The 16,743-nt window shown below is 43.0% G+C and overlaps 1 protein-coding gene across 12 annotated transcripts in view; it reads left to right on the top strand.

Annotated features, from left to right (window-relative positions):
- Window positions 1-16,743, top strand: part of GALNT16 (polypeptide N-acetylgalactosaminyltransferase 16) — a 68,847-nt gene that overhangs the window by 14,530 nt on the left and 37,574 nt on the right. For 10 of the 12 annotated variants that reach the window (XR_013621140.1, XM_068133546.2, XM_078766939.1 and 7 more), the window contains 3 exons: window positions 1,673-1,833; window positions 1,995-2,093; window positions 13,381-13,448. Coding sequence is in view for 11 of the 12 variants with exons in the window: in XM_068133546.2 (XP_067989647.2) it covers window positions 1,673-1,833; window positions 1,995-2,093; window positions 13,381-13,448 (328 nt within the window). In the remaining variant the exon portion in view is untranslated. Of the gene's footprint in view, window positions 1-1,672; window positions 1,834-1,994; window positions 2,107-13,380; window positions 13,449-14,324; window positions 14,773-16,743 lie in introns of those variants that run through there. The other 2 variants (XM_068133581.2, XM_068133574.2) reach the window with 2 other exon arrangements.

Here is a 16,743-nt window from a genome sequence, read left to right as displayed (position 1 = left end):
CAATTTAAAATACAATAAAAAGCACATTAAAAATATATAAATATGTACGTACAGTATACTGTACGTACGCGCAACCGCGGGATCGGAAAGGGGCAAAAGCGCCGCCACAAACTACACCATGGAATTGCAGCTGGCGCGGTTTTTTAAACCATTGATATTAAAATACAAAGTAGCCTATAACCACCAGGATTTTATGCCGATTCCGAATCTGTGTCTAAAACTTTTCTCCGATGTGTAGTTCTTGAGTTATAAGCGGACATCCAGACAGACACACACACACACACACACACACACACAGACACTCCTCCTTTATATATAGAGATAGAGATATATATATGTATGTATATATTTAACTAATTGTGCACTTAATTATTTTATCCTTGTAACCCGGCCCAGCCCTCTCTCTTCCACAGATGTCCCTGTTCCCTACTGTTGTACTGCCCTCTTCCCACCCCCCCCCCCCCCACCCCCACCCCTCTTGTCTCCCGTTCCCTTTTATTATATGTTCGATGTGTTCGCTCTCACACGTGTCTTGACTAAGTATACAAAAACATTTTTTCCCCTTGATGCTTAAATGCTAAGCATTCACTTAGGAAATATCAATGCTGTATTAAAAATATCCACAAGAAGTAATTTCCACAACAATATTGTTTTTTGGCAAATAGGTGTGCGTATTACTAAAATTAATGCAGGGCTGTTAGCAGTAAACAAAATATTTCTGGAATAGAAAAATTGCAAATATTTACTGTCAATAAACTTTATTTCTGTACCACTGTAACATATACATACAAGTTACTTTCAATCAGTACTTGATTCCTTCATGAAACATCCTCATGAGATTCTCATCAGATCTCATTGGAGACCATAGGAGATTTTTGTGGAGGTTTATCCACGCCTTCATCACCTCCCGTCTGGACTACTGCAATAGCCTCCTCTATGGTTCACCCTCAAAAATCACCAATAAACTCCAATACATTCAGAACTCCGCTGCCCGTCTACTCACTCATTCCCGGACCCGTGACCACATCACCCCCGTCCTTTACAAGCTTCACTGGCTCCCCATCCCCCAGAGAATCCAGTACAAAATCCTCCTCTTGACATACAAAGCCCTCCATAACCTGGCCCCATCCTACCTGGCTGACCTCCTCTCCAGACACACTCCCACCCGCAACCTCCGCTCTGCTGGTACCAACCTCCTGACCCCCTCCATCCGGACCAAATTCAGATCCTGGGGGGACAGGGCCTTCTCCATCGCTGCTCCCACCCTCTGGAACTCACTACCTCACACCATCAGAGACTCCTCCTCACTCACCACATTCAAAACATCACTAAAGACCCACCTGTTCAACGCTGCATTCAACATTCAACCCACAGCATTTAACCCCTGACTATCTCTTCTCCTTCTCCCTCCTTTTGCTTTAAATATTTCCCTATTGATTCTTGTCTTGTCTTTTTGATTCTTGTCTTATATATATGCCGTATATCGCTGCTGTTTGTTTTCTTGATTCTTGTCTTTTTGCAATTGTTGTTTTCATGTATTGTTATGCATTATGTTTTCCACTCTGTCAAAGCGCCTTTGGGCTTCTGGAAAAGCGCTATACAAAATAAATGAATTATTATTATTATTATTTAATGCTAATGTTGTGGCATAAAATGTTTCTCCTCCATGCAGTCTAGCCGGCAGGAAACTAATAGTGAGTTTGATGAGGTCGCTTATCTGGAAGCTACGCGATGGCAGCCTGGCCTCGATCCATACCGCCTCCATGCCTTCAATCAGCGCGAGAGTGACCGCTTATCGAGTGACCGGGCACTGCATGACACACGGCACCCACAGTGAGACTAAACACCACCTCTCATGCACAATTCCCCAAAGTGCTTGAACATTCTCTCTTTAAGCCACCTTGTCACCCAGAATCATTCCATGCTGGCACTTGGTTCCACAAACCTTTTACACTGGCACCTCATGTGTTTACCTTATTCCCTTCCCTTCCAAGCTGTTCTACCTTGAACTATTCTGAAGATCTGCCACCAGCATCGATCATCATTACTTTTCATAATGAAGCGAGATCCACTCTGCTACGTACAATTCGCAGGTGGGCTGACTCGGTGGGTATGTGTATTAAGAATGTGGGATATTGAGGCTGGTTTGTGATGTGGGGATGTGGGAAAAAGGGTGGGGTGAGGGGTTGGGATTGGATGTGGAATATTGTTGGTGACAGAAGCTTTTGTAAGTTGTTGGAATGGAAATGTTAAAAATCCTAATTACATTGAACAAAATATCATGTCCTTTGTTTTGCATCTGTTATTAATGATGTGCTTGCACTTCCTTTCTCGTTCTATATAATCCTAATATAACGATGTGTACAGTTCTTAAAATACATCCTACTGTGAAGTCCTTTTATGATTGAATGAAAATAGTTTTTAAAATCTGAACCTGCCAGTATTTAGCCAAGACATCTTAAGAAAACCGTGTCATGAAATCTCATGAGATGTTCATCAGATTTCTAATGGATGTCATGAGAAATCATAGGAGAATTTTGTAAAGGATGATGCCAATGTGACAAAGCCCCATCGTGTCAAGTTCATCAGTCCTTTCCATAAAGGGCGGCCTCAATTTTCCTCCATTTTGTTTGATCCTGTGCCAATTCTCTTTGTCCGTCAAGTGAGTAAATATCAAATTAGAAAGAACGGCATTCGGTAGAGCGCATACCTCTGCCAGGCTGAACAGTTTACTTTTTGTATCCCACCAATAGGCCGGATCAGCAGCCAGACCTTAAGCAAAATCTAATCGGCTTGTTCTTGTCACCTAACCAACTCATCCACCAAGTTTTGTCTTAACTCGTCCAAAACTTTTTGAAATATCGTGCTTATACTGTATATCGTTTTTGGCCCCATCTCTCAATGGTGAAGAATCGCTTTTAATTTTTTTTAGTATCCGGATCCGGATCTTCACCAAAATGTAATTGTTTCGTCTTTGTCACACACCCAACCTGTCCACCAAATTTCATCCGAATCTGTCCAAAACTTCTTTGATATCCTGTTAATGAACAAAAAACAGACAGATGGGGGTGAAAACATAACCTCCAACCACTGTCGGTGGCGGATTTAGATCAACAACAATATGGCTCCGGATGCGAGAATTTTTAAAAACTTTCTAAGTGATTCTGCTCAAGTTGTGCTGTGCTGCTCAAGTGCTGCTCAAGTTGATTTAATTGATTAATTATTAGGATATTTAACGACTACTTTTTTGCACACTAAGGCTAAATTGCATTAATGAAAATGAGTATGAAAAAAACATTGAAAACTATATTCCCTATGGCTAGTCGACCATATGTATGAAGTTTCACATCGATCTGTTAAGCAGTTCTTGAGAAGAATTTTTACGTTTTTGTTTTCAAGCTGCCACCAGACCACTTGACCGATGACATCATAAATGTAATTTTTCACTCACCTCGGATCATAGATAAGATGTATGAAGTTTCAGATTTTCTGGTTAAGGATTTTGATTCAACCAATTATGGTTGGAATAACACTTCCCTGATGACATAATCATTATCACTATACAGCCCATGGTGAGTTGATGACATATGCCAAGTTTCAAATTTTTTTTGTTGAGCGGTTTTGGAGAGGATATCCAATTATTTTTTGTTTAATCTAATAAGGCTGCCATACAATGTGACCTACGTCGTTAGAGTTATCAATAAAATATTCTCCACAGGGAGTCCCTCATATGTTTAAAGTTTCACATTGATCAGACGAGTGGTTCCAGGGAGTAAAAAAATTAAAAGTGAAAATATATGGACGTGGACACACACACACACACACACACACACACACACACACACACACACACACACACACACACACACACACACACACATTACAATAGTCTCGCAACCCCTTCTGGGTGAGACATAATTACCTTGGAGAATGATAGCATTGTATTGAAAACCTCTTTTCTTGTAAACACTTTATATGTCATCTTGAGTTCACTCTGCAATATGGACATTTTTCTATCCTTAAATCACTGCTAAAACAATTGATTAGGAAGAATGAAGAACTATTCTTGCCTGTGAAGGCAATTAGAACTAATAATGGTATGAGGAAGGGTTAACGCCTGAAACGTAAAGCTTTTCCCTTGCTTCCCATGATGGCTAACATACCTCAATCAACATCCTGTTCATTCCGTCCATTCATCATTAGGTAGCACTGATCAAAATCGAAAGTTTGTGGTGCTGCATTTAATTTTGTCGTGTATAATTTAAAAAAAAATGTTTTTTTTCAACTCCTTCATTGAGACATAATATTCGCAGCATTAAGCATTTTCAAGATGTAAAACAGAGAATACCAAAATAGTATATTATTTGCATGTTCAAGACCATATAGCTGTATAAATAAAAGGCCGGTGTTTGTGTGTCTGTCTTTGTTTCCTACCTTCTCTCTCACCACTTTGTGCATTGTCGGTAAACCTCAAAGGCATACTTAACAATGTTTTGCAATTCAGTTTGCGTCATCCAAATTTGCTTCCAACTCCTCCATTTAGTCCCCTCTGCTGAGTTGAAAGTAGACTTTTCTCAACTTGTTCACCATGTTCATGTTGGATGATGTCACGGCATTCCGGTGGGCAGTGTTTCCAGCACCACTAAATCACAGGATTGCTGTTCTTCTGTAGCCCTCCTGTCCCATCCTTGACAGGTATATCAGAGTTACAAATACTGTATTTGTGTACTTTTACTTGTTTACATTGTTAATATGTTTACAGTGACTATTTTGACATGTCTCTAACTTTAATTGAGGGGTTGTACTTCATTTGATGAAGGTCATCAACATGCACACTTTTGCACTTTCAAGACAATATTTCTTTCATTAATCATGGGGAATTAAATGAAGAAGTTGGTTGGAAGCAACACCAGCTAGCATTTGAAGCTTTGTAGAGAAATATGAAAAAACAAAATGTTGGGTATCACTGATGATAAACAAGTATTTTTACCTCCATCCACCCAAGGTGGACTAAGGTTGTTTTCACCCATGTTCACCCATGTTTGTCTTTGTTTGATACTTGCAAAATCGAAGATTTTTCAAGTATATTGGTCGGTTGCGTTTGTTATTCTGTCTGTCTGTTTGTCACTCGCCGACAGGTCACAATTCGAAACCGATCGTCATGAAACTTCACCAAGCTGTAGAGGTCGTCACAATTTCGAAGACTATTGATTTTGAAGTCAAAGGTCATCTAGAGGTCGCATTTCTAAAATCGCAATTTTTCATCCATCCAATTGACTTGAAAATTGAACAGCATTTGTATATTGAGTCACTAAATTGAGAAAACAAATATTTTTGAGGTCAAAAGGTCAAAGATCAACTCAAGCTCAAACTTCCAAAATCATCAATTTTCATTTCAAAAATCATCAATTTTCATCTGATCGACTGGAACATTTAACAGCATTTGCATAGTGCCTCATTGAATTGGGAAACAAACTATTTTTGAGGTCAAAGGATCGTCAATTTTAATCTTTATGAAATGGACAATTTGATGGATCAATGGCAACCTTTTGGGGGGGGGGGGGGGGGTGGATTTTGCAAGTATCGTGCCCTGCATGACGTCTTCTTGCTTGTTTGTCTGTGAACAGGGTATCTCAAAAGGTTGTGGATGGATTTGTACGAAATTCGATCAACAGGATGGTGTCTGACAAGGACCAGTTGATTCAATTTTGGTGAAGATACGAATCTGGATCCGGATAACAGAACTTCTTAATTTTTAAAAGTGATTCTTCACCATTGAGAGATAGGGCCAACATATATATATAATATACAGTGCATTCAGAAAGTATTCAGACCCCTTCAATTTGTTCACATTTTGTTATGTTGCTGCCTTGTGCTGAAATCGTTTGAATTCATTTTTTCCCTCATCAATCTACACTCAACACCCCATAATGACAAAGAGAAAACAGGATTTTAGAAAGTTTTGCAAATTTATTAAAAAGAAAAAACTGAAATATCACATTTATATAAGTATTCAGACCCTTTGCTATGGCACTTGAAATTTAGCTCAGGTGCCTCCCATTTCTCTCGATCATCTTTGAGATGTTTCTACACCTTGATTGGAGTCCACCTGTGGTAAATTCAATTTATTGGACATGATTTGGAAAGGCGCACACCTGTCTGTATAAGGTCTCACAGCTGACAATGCATATCAGAGCAAAAACCAAGCCATGAGGTCGAAGGAACTGCCTGCAGAGCACAGAGACAGGATTGTGTCGAGGCATAGATTTGGGGAAGCCGACAAAAAAAAATCTCTGCTGCATTGAAGGTTCCCAAGAGCTCAGTGGCCTCCATAATTCTTAAATGGAAGAAATTTGGAACAAGCAGGACTCTTCCTAGAGCTGGCCGCCCGGCCAAACTGAGATTGATCTCGCGAGATCACGGCGAGGTCACGTCTTTTCGAAGCTGTTCCATGCGCTCACGCTTTCGAAGCTAAGTAATCTTTCACAATTGTGTTTTTGTCGAGACTGTATCTATCTTTCGGTGTGTGTACCTATAGCGTGTCCTTAGGAAAATTTTCGGTGCTAATTTTTCGTACATGTATACACAATCGTCGGTTAATGCGTATCGAGTATTCTGAGGCCTAGTACTCGTAGGCTTAGGCGACCGTACCGTCTCCGACCTTGTGGTTTTGTTTTTCTCTCAGCGGTTCGTCGAATGCGCTGCAATTATTTTCGTTCTCTGTTTCGTCCCAGTCGTTCACCCCATACCTCCTTGTTTAATATCTCTACTCAAAAAAAAAAAAAAATAACCCAAATTTTTTTTCCCTTCTCAGGTCTTATTCGTTTAATTGTTGTTCTTATTTGTTTGTTCGTTCTTCATTCACGTTGTTCGCGATCACGCGATCACGTGGTTAGAAATGTATAATCTCTGCCCTGAACAACTATTTTCTCTCATATATTATAACACCTTTTTCTTCTTCTCCTACAAAAGGATGCTTTCGTCTTGCTCACGAAATCTATTCATTCCAAAAAAAAATAATAATACCATCTCTTACAGTTCCTCTTTTCTACATTCCCTAAACTCTCCAGAACTCCACCCCTCCTTCAGCGTCCTCAAACGTATTTTTGACTCGAAGGTCTCAAATTCATTTTGCAAAAAATGTTCGTTTCCCATGAATCGTACACTTTTCAAAATCCAATCTCACCCCTCCCCTCCAAATCTTCCCCATCCCCCCATCCCTCCAAAACTTCCCCATCCCCCCTCCCCTCCAAAACTTCCCCATCACCCCTCCCCTCCAAATCCTCCCCATCACCCATCCCTTTCAAATCTGCCCCCTTGCCCCTTCCCTCCCCTCCCTCCTAAACTCCCCCCACACCCCTCCCCTCCGAGACTCTCCCTCGCTCCTCCCCTCCTAGACTCCCCTCTCACCCCTCCTCCTCAAAGCATCCTCCCTGCTTCTTCCCCCTTCCAACTTTCACCTTCATCTCCCCCAACCTTCTGCCTCGCTCTTCCCCCTCCTCAAATAACACCTCGCTGTGCCTCACCCAATCTCCATCAAACCTTTTGTCCGCCCCATTCTTCCCTTTCTCCAAGCTATTCTGAAATCTCTGAAATCTCTGACACACCTTCAACAGCTCTCCCTACCTCTTCCTCCTTTTCCACATCTTACCCTACCCCTACCCCCCCCCCCCCCCTGTTCTGTATCCGATGCTCCCCCTTCCTCTTCATTAACGGTATGGACCTCAAACATCCGGGGCCTAGCTCAAACTTGACTGATCTCTCCATACAGGTTGCTTCTGACAAAGCAGATGTGATCTGCTTAACAGAAACTTTCCTCCTTCATGATGTCTCTGATGCCTTGGTATCTCTCCCAGGTTACTCCCTCCTCCGGTATGATAGACCTGAGCCTCGTCCTGGAGGTGGGGTTGCTATCTTTATAAAAAACTCTCTTCCTCACTCACCCTCCACTGCCCTCTCTCCACCTCACCCCCAGGAATACCTTTGGCTACGGCTTCCCCTTCGCTCCCACCTTTTGTTCATATGTGTGTTGTACCGTCCACCAAACAGTGATGACTCCATCTACATCTTGCTGTCTGATAATATGGACCAACTTCTATCTACCCATCCCAACTCTCTTCCTCATATGTGGCGACTTCAACTGTCATTATGCCAGCTGGCTGGGTGTGGGTTCATCTCTCACCAGCCATGGCACCTCAGCAAAGGACTTCTGCGACTCATTGGGACTGGCACAATCTGTCAATTTCCCGACCCGGATCTCAGTCAATGGAGTATCTTCTCTTCTGGACTTGGTTATGACTAACTTCCCTGCAAATGTCTGCTGCTCTTCTTCTGCTCCAATCGGTTCTTCTGATCATGTGCTTGTTAAAGTGGACATCTCTCTGGCCATTCTCAGAGAGCCTCCTCAGCGTCGACGAGTCTGGCATTTCACTCAGGCCTACTGGCACGGTCTGCAAGCAGCCATCAATCATCTGGACTGGTCTCCCATCTCTCCTGCCTCTGACATCAATTCTTCCTGGGAATTCTTCCAAAGCAAACTGCTCTCTCTCATGCACAGATTTATCCCATCTCGTCTTCAGTTGTCTTACCCTTCCTCCCGTCCATGGTACACTGAATCTTGTGGTGAGGCAGTTGCCCTGAAACAACTTGCCTTTGCCTCTTGGAAGGCAAATCCAACTGAAGGCAATCTCAGTTCCTTCCACCAAGCTCGAAACAAGTGTGTTTCTACCCTCAGGAGTGCCAGGAAGCACTATCTCTCCACACTCAAGATTGAACTCTCAAACCTGTCTCCTTCCTCCAAATCCTGGTGGCGTCTGGTCAAATCCGTTTCTGGTGTTTGTCCCCCCTCCAACCCCTCCCTTACCTCAAATGGCTACACAGTTGACACCGCACGTGACAAAGCCGAATGCCTCAACTCTTTGTTTGCCTCAAAATCTTGTGTCCCAAACCCATCTCTCTCTGTTCCCACCTTTCCCAGTTGAACCCAACTGCTCCTGGACTCTGTATCCTTCTCTCCTGACAAGGTGGAGAAGTTTTTTTTATCAAACCTCGACTCTGATTCTGCAACTAGACCAGACGGCATCAGCCCACGGGTCCTAAAATCCTGCTCTGCCGCTCTATCTCACCCTCTTTCTGTTCTTTTCACCCTCTCTTTTGCTCAAGGTCATCTGCTAGCACGTTGGAAATCAACAAACTTTACCGCTTTTCACAAAAAAGGTGCAAAAACAGATCCTTGCAACTACAGACCAATCAGCCTGCTTCCAATTATCAGCAAAGTCATGGAATGCATCATTGCTTCAGATATCAAATCCTTCCTCTTCTCCAATGGCTTGATCTCTGATCATCAATTTGGATTCAGACCAGGTCATTCTACTCTGGACATGTTGCTTCTGCTGTCTCAACAATGGATGGAGGTCCTCAATGCCAAACAGGAAATCAGAGCTGTCTCACTTGACATATCACGTGCCTTCGAGCTCTGCGGTCTGGCACCCAGCTCTGCTCACCAAACTCTCCTCCTATGGTATCCATGGAAATCTCCACTCATGGTTTGCGGACTTCCTCTCTGGTCGTAGCCAACGTGTGGCCCTGAATGGATTTCTCTCATCTCCCCTGCCTGTTCTGGCTGGAGTTCCCCAAGGTAGTGTTCTGGGCCCTGTGCTAGTTCTGGTCTTCATCAATGATCTCTCCGACTCTCTGGAAAATCCTCTCTATCTCTTTGCTGATGACTCCACTATCTGCCGCTCCATTCCTCATCTCTCAGATCGGCAGTCTGCAGCCTCCTCACTCTTTGCAGACCTGGACAAAATCACAGACTGGTCAAACAAGTGGAACATGTCTTTCAATCCTGACAAATCTCACACTCTTACGATGTCTCTCCGAAAGGACCGACTGGAAAACCCTCCCATCTACTTTCTCAACAATCCTCTCCAAGAAGTTCTGTCGCTCAAGCTTTTGGGTCTCACTATCTGCCATGATCTTTCTTGGGAAAACCACATTTCCAAGCTGGCCTCCAAAGCTAGTCGCCGACTGGGCATCCTCCGTCGTGTGAAGTCCTTCCTTGGCACACCTGAGCTCCTCACCACATACAAGGCTTTCATCCGCAGCTCAATGGAATACTGTTCCCCCCTCTGGGCTGGTGCTCCTGCCTCACACCTAGCTCGGCTTCACGCTGTTGAGGCCAAAGCTTTCAGAATCATTGGAATCTCCTGCGATGAAGTTAACTCCGAGGGCCTTTCACTCACTCACCGCAGGCAGGTTGGTGGTCTTTCTGTCTTCTACCGACTCCTCTCCGGTCTTGCTCCCCCAGCTCTCTCTGTGCTCTGTCCCCCCAATATTCCTTCAGGTCGCACAAGATCTGCCTGCAACCCTCTTATGGTTAAACTGCCAAAATCTAGGCTCTCTGCTCACCTTCACTCTTTCATTCCCCTTTTCTCCTGCCTCTGGAACAAACTCCCCCACTCCCTTCAATCCCACTCCTCCCTCCAGGTCTTTAAAACAGCTGTTCACCACCATCTCTTATCTTCCCCCATCCAAAACCTTGATCTTTTCTGCCCCCGCTAATTCACTCCAGAGTCCTTGCAGTGTTCATGTGTCTTATACCTCTCCCACCTCCCCCCAAGTCCTCCCGATGTCCCTGCTCTCAAATGTTGTGTTTGTGTCCTTCCCCCTCTCTCCCCATCATGACTGCCGCTCCCCTTGTTTTTTGTGTTTTGTGTGTCGGTTTGACTTTTTGTGTGATTAATGTTAGCTCTTTCACGAGCCTCGATCTTGTGTACAAAAAAAAAAAAAAAACAGTATCTGCATTGCCTGTTTGCTTCTGGCCTCCCACCCGTGCGTAGCACGGTTATTTCTCTAGTTGGTGTAATTTATCATTATTGTGCTGTCTTTTGAATTTTTTCCTGTTTGGTTTTATTATGCAGATCTTCCCTAAGCCACCGTTGTGTGCAATGCAAGCAGACGTTGGTGTGTTGTGAAGCATACTGTCCTGTCCATAGTGATGAAAATCAGCCTTGGACGAATAGCCGAAACAGTTTTACTCCCGAGGCGGCAGCCTGAAAATGGCGATATTTTTATCATGCGCAGGATGAAGGAATGCGAAGCGTTTATATGAACGGAGCACACCGGTTTATTCCGAAACCACAAACAAAGAACTGCTTAACCCCTCGTGTGAAGACACATAAACAATCTTAACCTACAGTTTCCCTACTTGAGTACATCGAGATTTCTCTTACGCGTCCACGGTCCATGCTATAAATGATACAATCCTACCTTTCCCATGGGATCCTTTTACCTACCCCCATAAATGTAACAATACAGTCACGTGAAAAAGTAAGTTGAGTAAGTTTAAAAGTTTAAGTAAGTTTAACAAGCCCCATGTAAAGTTTTGACTTTTTCAACATATTTCAACATACAGCTATTTGATCTTCATTTCAACAATATTGATAGATAAAGGTGATACAATATAACAAATATTATGAAACATTTACATTTTGCAGTCCATTGTATAATTTAAATAGACATAAATGCAAATTTCGCATGTGGAAAAAGTAAGTACACCCTTGGCTCTAATAGGTGGTATTGCCCCCTTTGGCAGAAACAACCTCAAGTAGGCGTTTCTTATTACTGTCTACCAGTCTCTGACATCGACTGGGAGAAATTTTTGCCCACTCCTCCATGCAGAATTCTTTCAGCTGTGCGATGCTTGAGGGGTTTCTTGCATGCACAGCTCGTTTCAAATCCCCCCACAACATCTCGATGGGATTTAGATCCGGGCTTTGACTTGGCCATTCTAGAACCCTCCATTTCTTTCTCTTCAGCCATTCCTTGGTGGATTTACTGGTATGTTTAGGGTCATTGTCATGTTGCAAGGTCCACCTTCGGTTGAGCTTCAACTATCCGACAGATGGCCTCACATTATCCTCAAGCACCCTCTGGTGCAATGAAAAATTCATAGTGGATTCTATGATGGTGAGCTGCCCAGGCCCTGATGCAGCAAAGCTGCCCCAAACCATAATATTTCCAACACCATGCTTTACAGTTGGTATCAGGTTCTTGTGGTCAAATGCTGTCTTTGGTTTTCGCCAAACATGTCTTCTGGTACTGTGGCCAAATAGCTCTACCTTTGACTCATCAGTCCAGGGCACATTGTTCCAGAAGTGCTGGTCTTTGCCTCGGTGTTCATTGGCAAACTTTAGTCTTCCCCTAATGTTCTTTCTGGACAGCAAAGGTTTCCTCCTGGCACACCTCCCATGTCGATCAAATTTGTGCAGCCTCTTTCTAATGGTAGACTCGTGCACTTTGACATCAAGAGTGGCAAGAGCTACCTGTAGGTCCTGTGATGACATTCTGGGGTTCTTAGAGACTTCTTTCAGCATCTTGCGGTCTGCTCTCGGGCTGAACTTGCTGGGGCGGCCTGCCTGAACAAGTTGGCAGTTGTTTGGAATCTTCTCCACTTGTAGATGATCTTCTGGACAGTCGAATGATTGATTTCAAATTGTTTGGAGATCTTTTTAAATCCCTTCCCAGACTCGTAGGCATCTATAACCTTCTTTCTGAAGGCCTCAGAGAGCTCTTTTGATCTAGGCATGGTGACGCCGCACACTTCAACAACAAAGAGCAAACCAAACTAAATGTCTGAGGTTAAAATAAGACAGGTTCCTCCAAGATCCTCTCTGACAATGTTCTAATCATTTGCACCTGAGCTGGTGCACCTGATTCTAATTTTATGTATTTGAAGTAGTGATAAATGTAGTGGTGTACTTACTTTTTCCACATGCGAAATTTGCATTTTGTTTATTTAAATTACACAATGGACTACAAAATGTAAATGTTTCATGATATTTGTTATATTATATCACCTTTATCTATCAATATTGTTGAAATGAAGATCAAATAGCTGTATGTTGAAATATGTTGAAAAAGTCAAAACTTTACATGGGGTTTACTTACTTTTTCACGGGACTGTATTGTTACATTTATGGGGGTAGGTAAAAGGATCCCATGGGAAAGGTAGGATTGTATCATTTATAGCATGGACCGTGGATGTGAACACTACTTGTTTCGTTTGCCAATATTTTTGTAGAATGCTGAGTTTTTGGTTGCTACGCTCAGAATTTAAAATTTCAAATGATTGGGTTAACAGTTCGAATATGATAATCTGTAGATCCATTCCAGATAGCAAATATAATTGTGTGGATCATATCAAAATGTATGGCGGGGAGGGGGGGGGGGGGGGGGGAGGTGGAGCATAAAATATCTGTCATTTTGATAAAGGTTTCTTGATTGCTATTGAGTTGTTTGTTTCAGCACAATCTGTGTTTGACTTGTGATGTGTAACCTTGCTCAAACTTTCTCTTCTTCCAAACGTCATCCCTTCCCCAGTGTGCTGAATCGTAGTCCTTCTGCACTGCTTGCGGAAATAATTCTCATTGACGACTACAGCGCAGAGGGTAAGATCTCTGTGTAACAACTTGTATGGATGGCATATTGTATTACTAAAAGAAGCAGTGACCATTCATCACCCTTTATTCTAACATCTAAAGGGTTCCTGCTGCCATATAATATAATAAAAATGGTACTGTTTGAAAGCTAACAGCTAATCATTTTACTTGTTTGGAAAGCTAATAGTCGATTTACTTGGAACAAAAAATTGTGTCAGTTTAATCATAAAGGTGCCTGTTTTAAAACCCTGTCTTACGGGATGGAAGTAGAAGAAGTAGAATTTGAAACTAAATGTAACGGTTCCAGCAGTACCATTTTTATTATGCTACCACACTAAGAAGCGTTTAGAATAAAGAGTGACAGACGTGGAAAAACCAAACAAAATTGTATATAATGTGACGGATGTGGTCTAAGGGGTAAATGTAGGAAAGATAAAAATCATTATTTCATAGTGCATATCAGCATAAGCATGATGTATTTTCTGTAATGACCAAGATAGTTGAGTGAAGTGTTTAGGAAGCTCCTACCTTCCCTTGCCCGAGTGTTTGTGTCTAGGTTCCATACCTCCTCCCCCCCCTCCCCCCAAAACCCTGAAATGCTCCCCCCGTTGTGCATCTGTCCTCGTGCATATTTTCTTCAAAACCAGCAGTATTAAACACACCCACGATCGATGGCAATGTGGACCATCGGTCGTCGAACTGGTAGGGGCGATTCTCTTGACCGCTGCTTTGCGGCCAATGACATGGATCGATGCACCCGAACACACACGCCACAGATGGATCAATGCACCCAAACACACACAACCCCCTTCTCCCCACCTCCCCCGCATGGGGTTATAAAAGCATGGAGCATTAAGCAATCTCTCTCTCTCTCTCTCTCTGGAGGCTGTGCAATCTCCCTGCTGTTTGCTGCTGGGTGCGAGTTCCTGGTTGGTACGCTCTCTATCAGGTAGTGTTCTCCTCACTGTCCATGGGTAAAGGGCTGGTGGTGTGACACTGATGGTGTTGCACTGGCGGTGTTGCACTCATGGTGTTGCGCTGGTGGTGTTGCACTCACGGTGTTATGCTGGCGGTGTTGCGCTGGTGGTGTTGCACTCATGGTGTTGCGCTGGTGGTGTTGCACTTACGGTGTTGCGCTGGCGGTGTTGCACTCACGTTGTTGCGCTGGCAGTGTTGCACTCACGGTGTTGCACTCACGGTGTTTCGCTGGCGGTGTTGCACACTTCAACAAAAACCCGGAGGAAGGAGCTGCATGGACAAGCCAACCCAGACCACGGCGTGCCGACCCAATTGACAGCAAGACTGCATGCGAGCAAGGCCAATCATGCCACAGGTTTCTTTCTGTCTCAGCCTCTCCTCTATCAATCCTGTCACCCCCGAGTGAATGAGATAAGGCCATATCCGTGTAAGCCGACGTGATTCCAGTGGTCCACCGTTTTTTTAGTATTCATTTGTATCAGTTGGTTTTACTGTCATGTTCTTCTTCTTCCCCCTCCCCACTTTGTTAATAAACCTGTTTATTAAAGAGAACCTGTATGTGATCATCGGGAAACGGGAACTACCTACACGCATAGAGGATTGGCAGATAACCCATAAGTTGGGCTGTTTGTGTTCGCGCAATTAAGGCGCTAATAAAAGTGCATCGCCAGTGAGTGTTTGCTCAGGCACTTCTGGCAGACTGTATTTGCCACAGTCGTGTGTCTGAGATGCTGGTCCATGCACAAATTAATAGGCAGACACGGAGACCTGCCCTCCCTTCCCCGCCCAGCGGACACGTCGGTCGTTGAAGACCCATGACCATTATAACAGTAATACTTCCTGAAGCAATATAATTTTTTTTTATAATAGTACACAGAAATAACACACACACGACAACAATTACAGCCACGATGATAGCAGCAAGAACAACAATTACGTGTTATAACAGATCCTGCTTTCACTTCTTTTTCGCGTCCTCATTGATACTCAGTTAGACGTGCAATATATTTGTGAATTGAAACATGCTGTCTTTTTGTTAAATCAATCAGCGAAGTGATTGGTTAGCGTGGCATACCTAGTGTTCATACAATAGGACAATGGAAGGGTGGGGAAAGGAATCAACATTAGGTTAATCGTGGGGGTGAAAATGATGTGTTATACATTTTTTACCATTGTTGTATACAAAATGTCCAATTGTTTTCATTATACATAATATTGCATGCGCAAGTTAAAGAGAAATGTGGAATTAAAAATAATTATAAAAACAAAGCAAGAAACTTGCAAGAGTCATAAATAGCGACAATAGGGAACTTGACAGTGAATGTATTTTTGCTGCAGTAGACAATAAATAATCTAAATCGTGAATTCCGTCTCATTAATTAGGATAGTCTCGCCGATTCTGAATTATCGTCATTAATTATTGAACATACTCACTGATTCATTTTTGAAGTTGGAGTGATTGATTCTATAGTTTAAGCCGACGACAATTATACAGCTCACGTCCATTCGCTTGCGCTGCTCCGCTGCACGTTAGAATTGGGTAAAGTAAACTTTGAGCTTCAAAAAACTAGTGAGCATGATGGACATACAAACAAAATGTTTAACACACTAAAAAAAAGATTTGTTTCCCTGCAAAAAATGATGTTGATCAATTTGATGGAGATTGAGATCAAAATGTTATGTAGGATCTTGATAGATGGACATCTCTGCAGGTGTAACCAAGATGGTGGTGTGAACTACACTTCCTTCCTGTCCATTGACTCATTCACCAAATAGCTTCAGTACAGTCCTGTAGGTGATGGCTGGCAGGTTGGCCTAGAGATCCACACAATCACCTCTAAGCTGTCTAGCCTGGGTTTGAATCCTGACCTAGCCATAAACTGTCATCTTGAGCTTTCACAGTCAGGGTGATTAATCACTGTGTGTGCCGTCTCTTGGACGGACGTTAAATGTGTCCCGTCTGTCGGTATTAGTTGGTGGACGTTAAAGATCCCACAGCATCATGAGCAAAGAGTAGGCGAGCTATCGCTGGCACTCTGAACAAATTACAAATTCATACCCTAACCTACAAGGGAGCACTGATGAGTGGCCCAGCCATGTCTTCAACCAATGATGCTACCCTGCAGCCTTGTGCCGCATACGACAGAAGAAGATTGTAGACAAATTCATCCCCATTTTCTACTTGCCCATAATTGAGTGTACACTTTAAAGGTCTCACTGTGTTTCTGTATGAAAAAGAGTAGATCTGAGGGGCCAGTACCATGGAATGCTTTATAGAATACAGCAGTGTAGATAAATTTATTCTGTATGAACTTTTTAATGCTGA

This window comes from Myxine glutinosa, chromosome 1 (genome assembly GCF_964187855.1).
Source record: "Myxine glutinosa chromosome 1, kmMyxGlut1.1, whole genome shotgun sequence".
In the NCBI taxonomy this organism is placed as follows: domain Eukaryota; kingdom Metazoa; phylum Chordata; class Myxini; order Myxiniformes; family Myxinidae; genus Myxine; species Myxine glutinosa.
This window is presented reverse-complemented; position numbering and strand designations above follow the sequence as displayed.